Source organism: Sinohyriopsis cumingii, chromosome 4 (assembly GCF_028554795.1).
Source record: "Sinohyriopsis cumingii isolate HCF-2022 chromosome 4, ASM2855479v2, whole genome shotgun sequence".
NCBI classification, from domain to species: domain Eukaryota; kingdom Metazoa; phylum Mollusca; class Bivalvia; order Unionida; family Unionidae; genus Sinohyriopsis; species Sinohyriopsis cumingii.
Window position 1 is genome coordinate 76,819,226 of NC_142964.1, and position 18,387 is coordinate 76,837,612.

At 34.3% G+C, this 18,387-nt stretch overlaps 1 protein-coding gene across 2 annotated transcripts in view; it reads right to left on the reverse strand.

Annotated features, from left to right (window-relative positions):
• Positions 1-6,538: 6,538 nt before the first annotated feature.
• Positions 6,539-18,387, reverse strand: part of LOC149801489 (myosin-IIIa-like) — a 122,015-nt gene continuing 110,166 nt past the window's right edge. For both annotated transcript variants that reach the window (XM_089955655.1, XM_089955654.1), the window contains 2 exons: positions 9,951-10,202; positions 6,539-9,049 (listed from right to left, as the gene is read on the reverse strand). In XM_089955655.1, the coding sequence (XP_089811781.1) occupies positions 9,011-9,049; positions 9,951-10,202 (291 nt within the window). In that variant the 3' untranslated portion in view covers positions 6,539-9,010. The remainder of the gene's footprint in view (positions 9,050-9,950; positions 10,203-18,387) is intronic.

The window sequence follows — 18,387 nt, forward strand, 5'->3', positions numbered from 1 at the left end:
ACCTAACATCCTGATTATTTCAAGAGTGGTTATGTCTGATAGCTTTTTTAACCAATCATTCCCTTTCTTCCACAATTTAGTTAGATTGGAAGAAAGGTGACATTTATGATATACAGTGGCATTGGGGCTTTAATGCTGAAGCCACATCCATTATGGCCTGAAAATGTATACCCATGTCTCACCATACTTATGCAAGATGAAAAAATGTTCTATAAAGAGAAAACCTAAAGAAAAAATCAGCAAAATATAGAGAATCACTACATAAAACTGACCAATTGCACTAGGGTAAGAAACATTTAAACTAAGAAACAACACAAGAAAATATTTTGTGTTAAATAATTAACCCATTGATTTTTCTGAAACAAGAAATTTACTGGACAACCACAAAATATATGTCACAGTGACCTGGTTTTCACTTATGTCTGTAGTACTCACAATGACACAATTAAATAACAAGTTATCTGACTCCACTGGCAAATGCCTGAGAAAATGAGCTAAATGCAAATGTTAACCAAAATCACTTGATCATGAAATATTGGTCACTCACTTATGTTTCACCAACATCATCTTGAGCTAAGTGTTTAGCTTGAATTATGTGAGGAAATTTATTCACTGGCAAATCTTTTGAAAAGGTTCTTCTTTAATTTTCATAGCTATGCAACTGATCCAGTATATGATTTTCAACAAGATTAAGTTTGTGATTTGTGAACCAGACTGCAAAATATTTAACAAAAATGAGCCATGCAGAATTTTCCCATAATGCATCATTACTAGGTGTCTGGTCTATCTGTCTGCATGACTGTATGTCTCATGTTGCCAAGAACAAATGTTCCAAATGGCTACAATCATCAACTTTCAGCAAGTAGATTAATAAACGGTAATTGCCGCATAATTATAATGTAATTACTATGGACATTAAGTAATATCATTCCAAAGATTTAATTTCAGGCCAGTGTGAAGATATAGCTATTGATTTTGAAATTGTCCCCATTTTCATCATCAATAACGATTACAATCTAAGCGTACATGTAACCTCCCTTGATATGATGGAATCAGTTTGATGAGTAATCAGTCATACAGCAACGGTCATGGTCACAGAAATCAATTACAATGAGCTAATTTCTTTAAACTGGAATACATCCTGCTCTTGCCATGTATCATTATCATGAAAATCTGAGTGTCCAAAAACTTTTCAGATCAATTTATCTATATATATGCAAAATCCCTTGTAATATGAGAGAATAAACAAGATCAAAGGCCATAACACCTGTGGCTTTTGTTGTAGGAAAAAGATTTCAGAGAATCATCATCCCTCTCCTATTTCGAGACATAAAATTATCTATACAATAATTAGTATATTTAATAAAATCATTATGTGGAGTAAAAGAAATAAAATGAAACGTCTATTTATAGATTCCAGCACAATGTAGCGATAACATTTATAAAAAAAATAATTTTCCCTTTGAACACAACCTTCAATTTTTAGCCTGAATTTACTTCAGTTTGATGTATTTAATTATTTTTTTTTGCACTTGAAGGTTATACATCAAAGAACCATCAACTAAACATTTTGGAAGATTCTTGCTGTTAAAATATATTCCATGAAATGCATTATATCAACTGTGAATGTTCATATAATGATGTACCTTTCTGCTTCCATAAGCAAGACTGGAATCCTAGGTATAAACTTAAAGTTTATAGTAATATTATGTCATGCTTCAAAGCAGCAAAATATGATTGTCAAAAACTTTAATGCATGACTTGAACATCTTTGATGATGCAGCTACTTTTGTTGTCATATCTAGAGGTTAATTCTCAACCTTATCATGATGGTACTGCTCTCGTTGTCATGGCTACAGGAATGATTCCCATATCTCACCATTTGATGGGAAGATAACATGCATGCTGCATCAGCAAATAAACAAGATTTATGGCAAATGACATGAAATATGGATGAAAATGAGCATTGAAAAACAACATGAATGGGGATATAGATGATATAAATTTGTTAACAAATCTAAGAAACTACAAATATAATCTGAAACATGTGAATGAATAATACAATTCTTTTACAAATGTAAAACACAACTTTGAATAATAAAAGGAATTCAAAAATATTACAAGTACAGGTATATCAGTTAGTGGAATTTTGTAAAATACTTGGTCTTATGTAGAGAAACAAGTCATTGGAGTATAGACAGATAAAATTTGTGAACATTTTAGGGAAAAAACAACCTATAATAACAAGCAATCTTAAATAGATTATGCAGCAATAGATAGAAAAAATAAATTTGTTTGAAATAATGATTCTATTTATAGACAAAGCCCCTTGACAATAATGAACCTCTGTATAATACAATCCCTGATATAACACATGTACGGTCATGGACCTCAATATACTAGATGAATTATATTCTCCCCCATAAAGTATCCAGTATAAGTTGGCTTCACCTTTATCATGTTACACTCATATGGTTCCTATAAAGTATCCAGTATAAGTTGGCCTCACCTTTATCATGTTACACTCGTATGGTTCCTAAACACAACATTATGGTGGGAAACCACTGTATAATGTACCCTGGTACAAGTATCATGATACATTTATATGGCTCCCGTACACAGCATTATAGTGGGAGACTACCGTTACAGTATTAATGTACCCTGGTATAGGACAGCTGGCCTATTTCATACATTTTTATAATTCCTGTACACAGCATTATAGTAAAAGACAATTGTATCATGTACCCTGGTATCAGGCTGCCTTGCCTAATCATACAGTATTCAACTCTATGGCCCCTTAAAATATATTGAGAACACTGTAATTTATCCCACTATAAGGTGACCTTGCCTATATCACATTACACTTAATGGTTCCATTACACAGTGCTATATTGAAAATAGTGTGTAATGTACCCCACTATAAGGTTACCTTACTTATATCACATTAAAATTAATGTTTCCATTATACAGTGTTATATTGAGAACACTGTAATGTACCCCACTATAAGGTGACCTTGCCTAAATCACATGAGTGATGTCTGTAATCACTACTCAACATGATTGAAAAAAAATACAACATAGCAAGTCATCTCAGAACCCATACAATCAAGCAGACAGAGGCAAAATGGTGAAAGGTTGATGCAGGTCAACAGCTAGCTTGTGATACTGGCTGCAAGACTGTAAACACTAAACAGGGATGAGGGTCTTGAATTACCACCTGTCTGCTCATATCATGTGACCATTATAATTCATGTGATCAACATTAGTCGCTGATGAAGACAGTGTGATGCTGATGAAAATTTCAAACTCTTAAGGTATATATACTCTGAGTATGGGAAATTACTAATGGTCGTTTGTGTCTAATGGTTACATAACCCTTCAAAAGTTAGGTTACAATATCACTTTTACAATGTACAATGCTGGTACTACAAAATGAAGCATATGTATTGAAAGAACAATTTTGGAATGAAATTTCAGATGACATCCAGATTTAGAGTATATTCATGAGGTCTGAATTCCTCTGCAAAGTCTCTTTTTTATTTCTGAAGAAAATATAAAGTTTTTCTTTAATTTAAGGAAATGATAACAATTTTCCAAGAAATTATTATTCCCAATTTCAATTTTAAACCTACTGACATATTTTTCCTTCTGTACTGGAATCCAACTAAAAACAAAGTTTGATCAAAATTCACTTGCATGTACTGCATGTGTTCATACACTCACTGAAGTACAAAAATGAGAACAATAACCTTTGACTTGATATCAAGGTCAATTAGGTCAGGTTTTCAAAATTCCTTCACAAAAAGTGAGCATCTGTTGGTGGTAACAGTTGGATCACTTTCATTCAGAATTAATTAAATATTACAAGAAGTATTTTAGTGAAACCCTGGTTAATTGCCAAAATATGCACCAATTTCATTCTGAACCAGGTGAACACTGCTATAATAGTGTTTCAGTGAACATTGCATGTTATAAGACAATCTGTTCAGTAGAGGTGTAGCGATAAAAAGATTTTCAGAATGGCCATAAAGGCAGCCATTGCGGAGGTTAGGTCAGCATATTAATAAAGGAATAATTATATTACAGGAAACATGTGGGGTTTTTAAGTGCTGGTATGGCCATCCAGTTAGAAGTAGCTGATTTTTCACATTTTGGGAGGTCATAGGTCATTAAGGACCAAGTATATATAATAAAAAGTATTGAAGAGAAAGCTTGTGTCCTAATGAGCATCACTTTCAGAGGATTAGTGATAATAAGATTTTTCAGGATGGCCACTAATATATCAGCACCAATTACATTCAGGACCAACTAGATATCATAAGTTTTTCAGTAAAAACCCCAGGTATACAGCACCATTTGTTCAGAAGAAACTATTACAAGGATTTCAAGACTGCCATATTGTAGGCAAAATTGGTACTACTTTCATTTTAGGACCAACTTACTATCACTGAAGTCTTTCAGTGAAAAACCCATGTCACTTGAGCTATCAATTCTGGAAAATAGCAATAACAAGATTTTCAAGATAGCCACCGTGGTGGCCGTATTAGATATCTCAGCAGCACCAATAAAATTAAATATCAAGCAGACAATGTCAGGAAAATAAAGTGAATAAATATAACAAGTGATTTTACATTTACAACAATTATGCTTTTGTTTCCAAGAGACAAGGTATGCTTCAAAGAGAGTGATTTCAAAGTAAGTGATTATGGAAGCATATGGCATCATATAAGATCTATCCTATGGCTTCATATGAAATCTATCTACATACAGCTATACATTTACATCTCAAGTGACAAACAGATCCCATGGTACTAAATATATACCATATACTCCATAACTATATGACTATAGTAATGCCTGTCATTGGCAATACCATCAACACTGGGTATATTTCTGTCCGTGTTTATGTATCAACATACAAATATATATAAAAATTCTAAATACACACTTTAATCTTTTTCATTTATTAATTGAACTCACTGTCCAATTAGGTATGAATTCTTTAACTGTACTTAATTAACCAATCTGATTATTGCATTCCATGTTAATATATGAATCAGTCATAATACATTACATACATGCTTAAAGGTCCAACTGCCAACTGCATATAACCCTCTCTGCCATTTCATAATGTACCAGTAGATCTGGGTCTATGCAGATTGTTAGTAGTAATAAGTACAAGAAGCAACATAGAAAATGACCTGCTGGCACATTATATGATGGCAGATCAAGGTCTGTGTCGTTTGCAGCTGGATCTGATTTATAAGCAAATATACATGGTAAGTACACAACCTAACTTTTGGTCTATACTCACAAAAATATTTCCCTTATTAAATGTATGTTTCTCATTCTTGGCATTCTTCATGAGTGGAGAGTGGGCATTGCTATGCCTTATTTCTGATGTCCCATAACAATTTACCTAAATGAATTAAATTACTCTGTCATGTTAAATCTGTCTCAAAAACAAAAATCTTGCATATGCTTTATTTGGCATGACCATTTTCAGACAGACATAGCACCACTAAAGTGGTGAGCTACAAACACAATGGGAGCTAACTACTCTAGTATGTACATACATGTGATGGGGACTAATGTTGACATCGTCATTACATACTTATTATGCTGGATTTAAGCTTCATAAAATTAAATCATTATTTATTCCACAATATATCTGAAATTTTTGAGTTTTTTTTATTTATGCAGAATTGTTTAGGATCAAGCATAATTCACAAATTTAAAAACACAAAATAGATCTTTTTCAAAATATGCCATAATAAACATTTTCAGATATATATATATATATATATATATATATATATATATATATATATATATATATATATATATATATATATATATATATATCACAATTAAAATTACCTTGTAATTGGAACAATGATTCTGCATATATTTTTATTATACACTTTTACACATCTGGATTTTAAACAAACAATTACATGTTTTTCTTTCTTTGCTTAAATATTTTAACACTTAATTATTTCAACAGTTATCTTTGTTGAATTTCTAATCTCGACCCTCATCATCCTACTATAATTCAAATATGTAAAGTCAGATCATTACAAATGCACAGAAATTTGGAAATGTGCATGACTCCATACATATAATTGCTACAGTTATGAGGCACAAAAAAAATACAGTACATGTAAATTTATTGATGTCCTGGGGAAGGGAACATAATTTTGTGGTTTTGAACAAAATTAATGTTTTTGTTCCCACATAACTCTGTAGGTATGCCTCCAACAGAAATTCCATTTATGGCAAGGATATTTTTTATTGAGTATTTAAAAATGTGTTGCTTTCAACAAACACTAAACGTGTCATTTACCAGATATGCTCACTTAAAAGATGAGTCCAACTACAAGCTGCACAGACCCAGATCTGCCATCACATAATGCACCCGCAGATCTGGGTCTGTGCAGTCTGTCAGGAGTAATCGGTAGAACAATGTAAAAGTGAGAGAGTGTGTGTGTGTTTATATATATATATATATATATATATATATATATATATATATTTATATATATATATATATATATATATACATATATACATATACACACACACACACACACATATATTCTAATTCAGACCAAACTTCACAAATACATTTAAAATATTGCAAACTATCTCCATCTGTAACATCATATTTAAGTAACAAATGGATAAAGGGACTTAGAATTAAGATGAATAAACTCTATTGTCAGAAAAATATTTTAACTTTCACATATTCAGGTCAGAATTGTCTCACATTCACTGTCATTGTTTGTAGGCTTACACAACAAGTATTAATTAACTGACACATTGATTATTTTTTTATCCACTGTTACATGTGAAGCAGACCCCATGGGACACATGGGTCATCTAATGTCATGTTTTTCTAGAAATAAAATATACAATTGTCAAGAATAAAATTTAAGTCAATTCTGCACGACATTAACAAAGGCAATACATCGTAATAACCAAGCTGGTAGGGTGCCCAGATCTTGCCCCTTTAAATCTGGGAGACGCTTAAAATCGTAGAGACTTTAATTTTTGCAGTTTTTATTTACCTACACAAAACATTTGTTGAAGTCCTTGTCTCATTAATCTGAATGAGAACAGCATATATACTTGCTTATAAGTCGAGTCAAACTGCAAAATGCACAGATCCAGATCTGCAGTCACATAATGAGCTGGCAGATCTGGATCTACTCAGTTTCTTGGACTAATTAGTAGAACAAACACCATAGGGTCTGACCTGCTAGTGCATCATATGACGGCAGATCAGGGTCTATGTTCTTTGCAGTTGGACTCAACAATAAGTTAGAGTATCTGTAAGAACAGATGCTATCATTCATAAATCTCTGTGTAATAGGATTCCATCACTTTTGGCCAATAATTATTCCTATTTTTTTAAATGGATAAAGTCCAAAAATCCTAACAACAATTCTTTTGATATTATTTCATTCAATATATTTACCAGTGACTTGAGGTATGTAATTTATTATTGATTTGGACTGGACTTTATTTTAAAAATGTAGCTTTAACAATTTTTCAGTCATATCACTATGATGTCTGCAGTGTAGCAGTTCACAGTGATGTCTGGCACTGGGGCATCATGCCGCAGACATACAGCACAATGTCCCACCCAGTCACAATATCCTGACACCAGGCGGACCAGTCCTAACACTAACCTCTTAATGTTGAGCACCAAATGAGGCAGCTGTTAGTACAATTTTTTAAGTCTTAATTTATTATTGATTTCTTCATGTTGCACTCAATGCCTGAAAATGCAAAACTGACTGCAGCAGATGTTCCTAACACTATATAAAAATAACTCCTTGCAGATAAGCAATTGTCATCTAAAACTGCAAGTCTATATAATATGCCATTTTTGATGACTTTTATCAACTATTCTTTTTTTCCAAAATAATCTAAACAAATCAAACCAAGTACTGAATAAGCTTGTTTGTTTTAATTATCCAAATTGTTTGAGGTCAGTCAGGGTTAACTTCGCTTGTAAGATGCAGCTGACAGTATCTCAAGCAATTTTCCTTATTAGACAAATAGATAAATTGTGATGCTGAGGCATATTTGAATCAATATAACAAGTAACCAAACAATTTAATCAACAGAAAGACATAAAATAAGAGTAAATATGGAGGCAAGTGGTGGGGCCAGATTTGGGTATTCACACCTGACATCACATTGGTGCACACATGATGCAACTGTCCCTTCCCGCAAGTCATTAGCAGATGACATGTATTTAAAAAATACACCAGTTAAAAACTGACAGGTTTTTTCCTTTATTACACAACCTAATATCAAACACTACAAATAGCCAGATTTAAGTCAAACAACATTATCAAAAATAATTTAAGATAAATTGATGTAATGTACATACTTGCTTATAAGTTAGATTCCAACAGTAAACTGCATAATGTCCAGACAGCTCTGTGTCTACGTGGTTTTTAGGAGTAATTTGTAAGCAATGCAAGGGAAGACCAGGGTCTAGGAATTCTGCAGGTGGACTAAAGAAACATATACACTATTCTTCCAAACACTGGAGTAATGGAATGTTACAAACATATACAGTGTTCCAAAACACTGGAATAATGGAATGTGATCAAGCATATAAAAAACTGATATGTATATTTTGTAGAAAAGCAAAAAAAATATTGGATAAATCTCAATATAGTGACATTAATGTCTAAAATAAAACTCTGTCTACGATAATAGCTTTAAATGAATGTATATTTACACTGAAATGTGAAATACTTAAATATGCTTTTAAATCTAGAACAAATACAAATAATTGTTTCTCAAAATGGAAATAATGCATGATTATCAATAGGAAATTTTAATTTATGTTCTGGACGTGCAAAAAACAAGTATCTTTCTTTCCCACTATCATGTACAATTTCTGTCTGTATGACCTGGGTCTTGTATGGCTCTGGATTGGAATTCCTTTTGATAAATCTCAAACTCAGGTGACTGCAGAACAGTCTATTTAGTGCTTAGGATCCATGTAATTTCCATGTTGTTCATTCTGTAAAGATAATAATAATAATAACAATACACAAACATCAACACAAAAACAGCAAGAGGAATAAACTAAATGTCCTTTAATTGGCTGTCCAATGTAACCAGATCTCCTATGCATTCTGATTGATATTTTGGTCACAATTAGACCATTCTAAAACTGATAAAAAGTTATGCTCTTTTAATGACTACATAAAAAAAGGATATATTTAAGAAAGAAGGAGATAAAGAATATTTTCCTTCACAAATACAACATTTTCTTAGCAATTAGTAGGAATTCTGCTTATTTTGCAAACAGAAGTCCTGCTAAATTCCAGCAGAAATCCTGCTACCCAGGTGGAGTTATTGGCATTTTTTATCATAGCTAAATAACAAATTGAATTTTTTTGGCAGGAATCCTATTATAATAATTTTAATATTTTGCTATATTTTCCAGTTCTATTGTTTTTGGATTCCTGCCTGAATTCCAGTCAAAATCACCAACACCATGCTGTGTAAGGATGGAAAATACCAACAATTTTCCTGCAGGATTCCTGGTCAAGTATGGCTGGAGAATTTATTAGAAGAGTGTGTGTGTGTGTGATTTGGCTTTTTAATGTAGCTTTAACAATTTTTCAGTCATATCGCTATGATGTATTCAGTGTAGCAGTTTATAGTGATGTCTAGCACTGAGGCATCATGCCGCAGATATGTGGCATCATGCCCCACCCAGTCACATTATCTTGACACCAGGCCAACCAGTGCTAACACTGACCTCTTAATGCTGAGTACCAAGTGCAGCAGTTGCTGGTACAATTTTTGATAAGCCTTTGGTATGATGCTGCCGGAGATTGAACCCACATCCTCCTGCATCCAAGGTGGATGCTCTACAAGAGTAATATTGTGCATGAGACAGAAACTATAATTACCTGATGATTGAGAAGTCGACTGTATGCCTCATTAGGACCTTTTGGCAACTGCCTACTGTTCATATTGGTGCTTGCCTTGTCACCATGGCCTGTTTGACGTGCCACACTATAGTTCCTCTCAGGAATGGGTGGAATGTTAGTTTCCATCATGCTGCGTCGTACAGGTATTGGTGGCGGTGGCTCATCGTAGTCCACTCCTGGGGGTTGGGGCAATGGTCTTCCACTCATTCTCTGTATCTGTTGTTTGGTTCTCTACATCATAAAGATTATTACACTGTTAAAACCTGGTATAAATTTATGAATATGTAAAAAATAAATTCATTTTATATAATTATTTATTAGGCATTTTTTACATATTGATACTACAACAGTAGAGCACAGTAAGTACAGTATAAGCACAGAGTCAACAAGCTGAATCATAATAATAAGGATATGAACCAGTTAACTGGTTTCAAAAGAGTTTAAGGGAAGAGATGGGCACAAAAGGTTTGCTATAATATGTTTTACTTTATCACAAATACAACCTGTTCAACAAGAGTCCCTCAAAGTGACTAATACTCTAATGTCTGAAAAGAAGTTCCAGGAATTCAAGATAAGATCATTTTTTCTTGTAACTGTCAAGTGTTGAAACCATCTCTGATATCCTGAGCTAAAATGACTTTCAAGTCAGCCATTGTGGCAGTCATAATGGATGTACCAATTTAATTCTGGACAAAACGGACACCATTAGAACATTTTTGGTTATTAACGTTGTGTTGATAAGACCATCCATTCATGAGAATTAGAGAGACAAAATGTTCAATATGTTCATGGTGGCATCCATATTTAATGTCAGCCATTGCAAAAATGTGACTGAAATTTCAGTGAATATCACTGAAAGAAACTTTTTTCACCAAATGGTATTTCACCAAATTTCCATGAAATTTCACTTAGATTTTGCCAAACTTTCTGAAAATATCATTGAGATTTTGTTATTGAAATTTCACTGAGATTTTGCTGAAAGTTATGAAAATATATCACTGGAAAATATATCACTGGAATTTCAATTAAATAATATCATTGAGAAACAGTACATTACTGATATAAACAATGAACCTTTATTCCATTTTAATATAATTTATCTTTTGTTTCTTCTACATTATGAACAAATTTCAGCAAAACTTATATTTTCCATTTCTGATAGCTCTAAATTTATTGTTCATTTTGAGAACAACATCTTCGTTCCACATCATGCATTGTTATTTTTCCTGTTTTTGTTTAACTTGAACTGGGATTTAACTGCCCTCAGACAATAAGGTTGTTTTCAATTTTAAAGCAGAATTCTGCTTTTCTCTTGGCCTGAATCCAATTTTCCTTGACTCTAACCATTTTTTTAAAATATATTATTTCCAAAAATGTTTTTATAAAAAATTGGTCTGTTGGGTCCGATTCCACAATGATCCTTAAATAGTATTCATTCAGTATATTATTTAACAGATGATCACTGTAAAGAGTTTTCTGATTGGTCAAAAGGTATGTACTTGCCCAATGAATCTTCACATAACAGAAACTGATGGGAATGAAGATACTTGCTAACTTAAGTGTTTACAATTTTCAATTGGGAAACAAGTTTGAACAACAGCTTGAAAAGTGTGAGGAAATGAGAATGGCTTGAATGCAAAGTCATTCAGAAATTAAATGGTCAATCTGTGAGAAAACTGAAAGCCAGGAACAGCATTTTGTGTTTTCTGACATAAAGATTTGAACTACTATTACCAGCTCTAAGTATAGTAGCTGCTAACATGTTAAATGAGAAGAAATTGAACCAGGATGATTTCCAGATTATATAACACCATACTGATTCACTTCCAGAATTTAAGGAGGGACATCATATAGATCACTGGTGGGGAAGTGATGATATTATTGCTAGACACCCATGTCTAACAATGATGGTCATATTTGTGTGGGGTTTCATGGCTCACAAGTAGAATCATCCTGCAATGTCATGAGTGATATTATTGTTTATATTAGCAAAATATTCTAGTTGTGTTAGAATTCTGAGTAAAATCAGTGTATTTATATCATGTTAAATGCTTTTCATGGCTGCATTTGGATCAAGGGCTCATTCAAGCAATCACTATAGTATCAGCTTGTACTTTCAAATATTGAGTCTGCAGTACATCTCCCTTATCTCACAGATGTCATATAATTATAACAGTTGTATAATTTTATTTCATTTATATTGAAATATTACAGTTGTTAATAAAGTGCCATATAATACATATCCATTATTCCATTTGAAACCTTTGGAAATGTCTGTGAAACATGACTGAAACTTCAGTGAAATAATATATACAGTACATGTATATATATGCGTGTGTGTGTGTGTCTAGTAACTCTCTGAAATCTCATTTTTTCAGTCAAATTGCATTAGTACTTTTAAGACATTTTACTGGCGGTTTTGGTCAAACATTTGACTTGCTCTGTTCTATTCATATTAACTTGATCAGATTTCACCAAAATTTCATTGAAATTTTAATGAGATCTTGCTAAGATTTCAGTGAAAGTTTTGGTAATTTTTTTTGTAAAATCTCACCAAACAAATGAAGTAAAATTTTAGTAAGACATTTCAAAAATTTCAGTTAAAGGTTTTGTCAAACATTTTGAGAAATTTCACCAAACTTTTTCAGTGAAATTTTAGTGAAAGTATTTGTCACATTTCTTTTAAATCTCACGTAAATTTCAGTGATATTTTGGTGAGATCTCAACAAAAAGTTCAGTGAAATCTCACTAATATTTCGACCAAAACTTTCAGTGAAATTTCGTGAAACTTCACTTCGGTCTATAACTGATTTATCATTCACAAATAATAATGAGAATATGAATTTTTTAAAAATCAATTATGACAAACGTTTTTTCAACTCAAAATTTGACTCAAGATGCATACATGCAGCTAGGTCGATCACTACAAACTGGCTTGTTTGCTGACACTTAACTTCATCCACTGCTCATTTTAATACAAATGTGTGCTGCATTTAATGTTTAACTTGATTATTGTGAAAGAAAGTTCATGTGATGACGCAAATCAGAAAGTTGATATGACTTTGTGTGCACTATGCTTGTAGTAGAAGGTCGTAACAGTTCACAAATGAGAATAAAGGTCACATGTTGGGTAGAACAGAGTTCTCTTGCACTTGTTCTGAACTGGAAAGAATTATCGTATCCATACATGAATGTTAGATACTCCTATCTGACATGCATAAGTGCACTATGCTTCTAATGTCATGAATTGTCCAATGTTTCTAGCAATTATAATACTAAAAGGACAGATTTTGCTGGTTTGTAACCATTATAATTTATCAAATGCATTATGAATGTTAGGAAAATCCTACCCTCACGGTCAAACTTTGTGGGAAGGAAGCAAAGATTTGTTTCTGCCTAAAAATTCAGAAATATAGTGGAATTTTTTAATTCCACACAAGTACAACTAATGAATTCTAATCTCTCCTCCATCAATCATTCAGCATTCAGTGCAGAATAAACATGATCAAAATGTTACATATATTATATACAACAATGAGACTTAAAAAAATGGCCTAATTATGCTTACAAGGGAAGATAAATGCATTATGGAAAAAGCTCCGTATAGTTAAACTTTCATGAAATTTCAGGTTCATGGTAGGGGGTGGACTTCTGTAAGGCTATGAGAATGAACTAAACTCAAGCCTAAAGTTATGAAACTTTCAGCACTAAAAGTATTAAAAAAACTGTTCCAAGATAAGATACCATACTTACAGTCCTTTGACATCCATGATCTTAATGCAAAACACATAGAAATACATTCAAAAGGAACCACACCATAAAGCAACAGTTGGGGCCCATAACTTCTGAATTAGAAATTATTGAAAACTAGGGAGTCATAAAGTGACAGTGTTTTATCTAAATTCATGTGATAATGATGCAAAATTATAACAGGGTTCCTTAGTACTGGATGTTTTATGATTATACTTTTATATTGAGTACAGGTATTTTTTTTTCTCTTCTGAGCCAGAGTTAAAATATTATGCTTGGGGCCCCAGGTGGCCATATTTTCTAAAGCACTCGCCTGTACCAATCACTGCCATATCGCCCTGGTTTCCGAGTCTTGGGCTTGGCCAATATTGGTATTTGAGAAAACTTGCTTGTAGCCTCCCGTGGGTCAGTGGTTCTTGCTGGGGTTTTCCCGGGTGTTCCTGCACCAGTTATTCTAGCTGACATGTATAGCCTATTGTGTGCTGAAAAATGGTGTTAAACCCTACAACAACAACAACTATTATGCTTAAGAAGCATCATGATTATAGTGCCTACAGGAACATTTCTGTTGACAATTGGTGATGAGGGTGGAAAGACATAGGACATTACTGCTGGCAGGGATGCAGAAGGTGAACTGTATAGAAAGACATGGTTACATTTCTGCTGGCATTGGTGTTGAGTATGTACTGCACAGAAAGACATGGGGAAATTTCAACAGGCAGGGATGCAGAGGAAGGATTCTATAAAAAGACATGGGGAAATCTTTTGCTAGCATGGGTATTGAGCACTGATTGTACAGAAAGACATGAAGCTAAAGCAGGGGTCGGCAACCTACGGTATGCATGCCACAAGGTAACACATCAAGAGGGCAGCCAAACATTTGATTTTTAACAGTGTTAATCTGTTACTGATTGCACGTGCTCATTCACTTTGTAATTAATCCAGATGAAAGTGGCAAGCTATGTAAAATAGGTTGTCGACCCCTGATCTAAAGCATAATCATAGAGTTTATGTCATCAATATTAAAGTTCATGAAATATCGTACAAACTGTTACTGATTGACTTCATGATGAAAAACAATAATTTTTTTACAAAATTCATCTGATATCCTGTAAAAACAATGTTATAATTTATCATGGAGTCCAGTACAAATAAAAAAACTACTAAATGAATTAATGACTGCTTAAAAGGGTTCACTCTTAAGATACATCACTCCCTAAACAATGTCGCCTTATTCTACATCAACATAGTGCATTTCTACCATTTTGTCCACCCCAGGACCCCTTAAATTTGGACAATGATCCACAAGTTAAGTAAGTAATTTTATGACATTAGTAACCGCATAATGGATTAAAGTGAGCAAATAAATGGCGAGTTTTTAAAAAGTAATTACACATGCACTAGTCAAAGCATGTTTTTTTTTAAATTGTTGAGAAAAGCATGTTTCTGTATATGGTTGGGTTTTTTCTTCAGCATAGTAATATCAAGATGCATCAATCTCAGGAAAGCACATGACATGAGCATTAATGGACAAGTTTAACTGATCAAGCATACTTTTTGAAACATTAGGAAAACCAGTGTAGAGCAAAATATCTTTCTTCAATAATACTAATCCCACCTTGTTAAGTTAAGCATGCATCCACTACCTTGCAAATCCAGTACTCCCAAGATAAATAGTCATCTGCTTGCAAAGAAGGAAGTCAGACTTGAGTGATCTCCCCTTGGATAGAGGGTGTGGCACCAAATCCTATCAGTCACCAGTTGCTATTGGGGTGGCTGTGCATGTACTTCCAGAAAGGTAATTAAATGGAGGATATGGAATAGTGTGCCTGTATTATCACTGGATAAATATTATCAATGAAATATAATTTACTCTATAAACTGGTTTCTCCTACAAATATGTTATCCAATCATAATACATACAGAGGACAGTTAAGAGAAGGATAGAGTTAAGTCTATCATTCTGAATTTGGTGCTGTCTCCAGCCATCTAATGTTCGTTATGCAGCATCTAATTATATGAGATTGGGCAACAGCTTGTACGGAGTTTACGCATGTCATATCCAGTGGAAGTAGAGCTATTTGTGTTTTTAATGACAGTGTACAGAAGTATAATCAGAACCAGGGAAAACCCCGGAAAGAGCCACCAATCCACGAGAAGCTACTGGCAAGCTTTCTCACATACCCACACTGGCCGAACCTGAGACTTGAACCCAGGCAGACAGAGGTGAGGTGGCAGTGATCCGTAATGTTGAGTGCTTTACACCAATTGGTCACTCGGGGCCCCTGGATGAATTGTCCAAAGAAGACAGTGGTTTCAAGACCAAGAACAGATGACCTATGGGCCTGTTCTTGACAATGAAACTTTTGTATTGGAGGTAAGTCATAAAGATCTTAACATCTGTTAGAAGAGTGTCTTGTTCAACTGTGTCAGAATCCACTGACGATTCCATTTCAGACAAAGGTGCAAAGCTTGAAGTCAAAGTTTGCATGAAGGAAAGAAAAGTCTTTGTTCTGGCCTATATCCTCCCTTTCATGATGTCAAAATGTGTTGGACATTGTAAAATGGTAGTTCTTGATTGTGATGTGAGCTAACTTCTTCTCTTCAAAGACTCATTGGAGGAAGCTAACTATCTGCAGTGCTGAAGCTTTTAAAGGAGACAGGACTTTCTGATATATCACTGATAACTCTCCATTGTCCCTTATTCCTCATAGGCTTTCAAAGTGGTGTGTCTTCTTAGCTGAGCAAACATGTCCACCACTTGTTCTGAGAACAGTTTCATTCCGAAAACATGCTTTATATAATGTGGTTGAGCAAGTGGGTAAAAGGCAGGATCTTCTTGGGAATTCCCATAGTTAAGTTCAATTGATCAATGATTCATCATTTTTAGGAGGAGTCAGGATTAGATGACACTCTAATTCCCTGAAGTTTTGCAAGACCTTGGGCATAAGATGGGTTAAGGTAACGACATATGCATCATTCCAACTCAGCGAAAGAAGACTGCAAGAGTATTTGGATTTGGGAATGGAGAGTTGCATTACATCTCATGACATAGGTCCACAACAGGTCAACTCCCACTGAGTACAGATTTGACTGATGACCAAAGGGTGGTATCAGGTGGCTGATTTCATTGGGACAGTGAATCAGAGAGGATATTAAGAATGCCTGGGATGTGATGGGCATGAATGTGGATTTGTTGACATATTGTAACATCACCTGAGAAAATCCAAACTGAAAGACAGAGGTCTGGAGATTTGGTACTCTTCTAATGTAACTGATAACAGTCAAGTTGTTACACAGAATGAGAAAGCCTATCCAGACAGCATCTCTGCCATAAGTGAAACAAATCCAGGAGAGATTGATGTGTAATGAGTGGTCCTAAAGGGACCATACCCTGCTGAAGAAAAGCAGAAGGTGGGTATCTCAGCTTGTTATGCCGGCATCTGTGCAGATTATAATTTCTGGCAGTTGGTCCTGCAGTGGGATGCCCACTATGAGCCAGATGAGGTCCTCCCATTTAGTGAAATAAAACCTCATATAGATCAAAACTTATCCTTTTGTCGAGTTGAGAAAAAAATTCTGACTACCACTAGGTTAGGAAAATCATCTGTCGTGATATGAAAAGATTACCCAGGATGATGGGATCTGCTGCTGCAGTGAGAAGACCCTAGAGACAAAGAAATTGCTGGGCTGAAATTCTGTTCTCTTAGCAAATGGTAGATGCTATAGAGCTGGCTTTCTAGATATGTTCCTGAGGATGAAAGATTCAGTTCAAGATGGTTTTTAAGTCCATATATTATGGAATGAAATGTTGGGATGAGATGAAACTGGATTTGTCATTCTTGACAAGGAATCCAAGGTGAAGCAGAAGCAGAAGAATGAACTTCATATCTTGACACAAATGATAACTCACCTTGTGCTTTTACAGAATGCCAACCAGGAAGTTCATTGATGTCATGGATGTTGAGGTAGCTCAGAAGTGCAACACAACTCTGTCCATGGTTCTTGTGAAGATCCAGGAACTGATTTTCAGACTGAAAGGGGAGTGTCCTTAAGTGGCACAACATGTCCTTGAGCATGAACCATGGGAATTTTCAAGAAGACCTCTGAATGGGAATGTAAGGTTACACATGTTGTAGTTTCAGGCTGATTGCCAAGTCTCCCACCTCAATGGCACCAAGAAAACATTTCACTGTCTCCATTCTGAATCATGGTACAAAAATGAACTGGTTGAGAGACTTTAGATCTATGAAAATTAAGCTTGCCCTTGGCTCTGGAGACAAGTGAAAGTCTGGAATAAAATCCCAGTGCATTTGCATTGTGAACAATCTCTACTGCCGTTCATGGAAGGAGAAAGCTTATCTGATGCATAATGCTAACTTTGGATATAGGCAGTGAAAATAGGCCATAATAATGGTATCACTAAGCTGATCTGGAGGCCATCTGAGATGATTTCTGCAAGACCTACAGTTTGTCAAGACTGTCCCATACCAGAGCAAGGAGCTAGAGTCTTCCCACCTCCAGAATTCCAGGCCTATAACACTGATGTTCTAAGCTGGGGTTTCAGTGTGAAAAGCCATTGGAGTATCTTGTAGAAAGCCTGGCTGAAATGTGACAAGTCATCAATGTGTAAGGAAAGGTCTATTTGCATTAAGTTGCTGAGTGT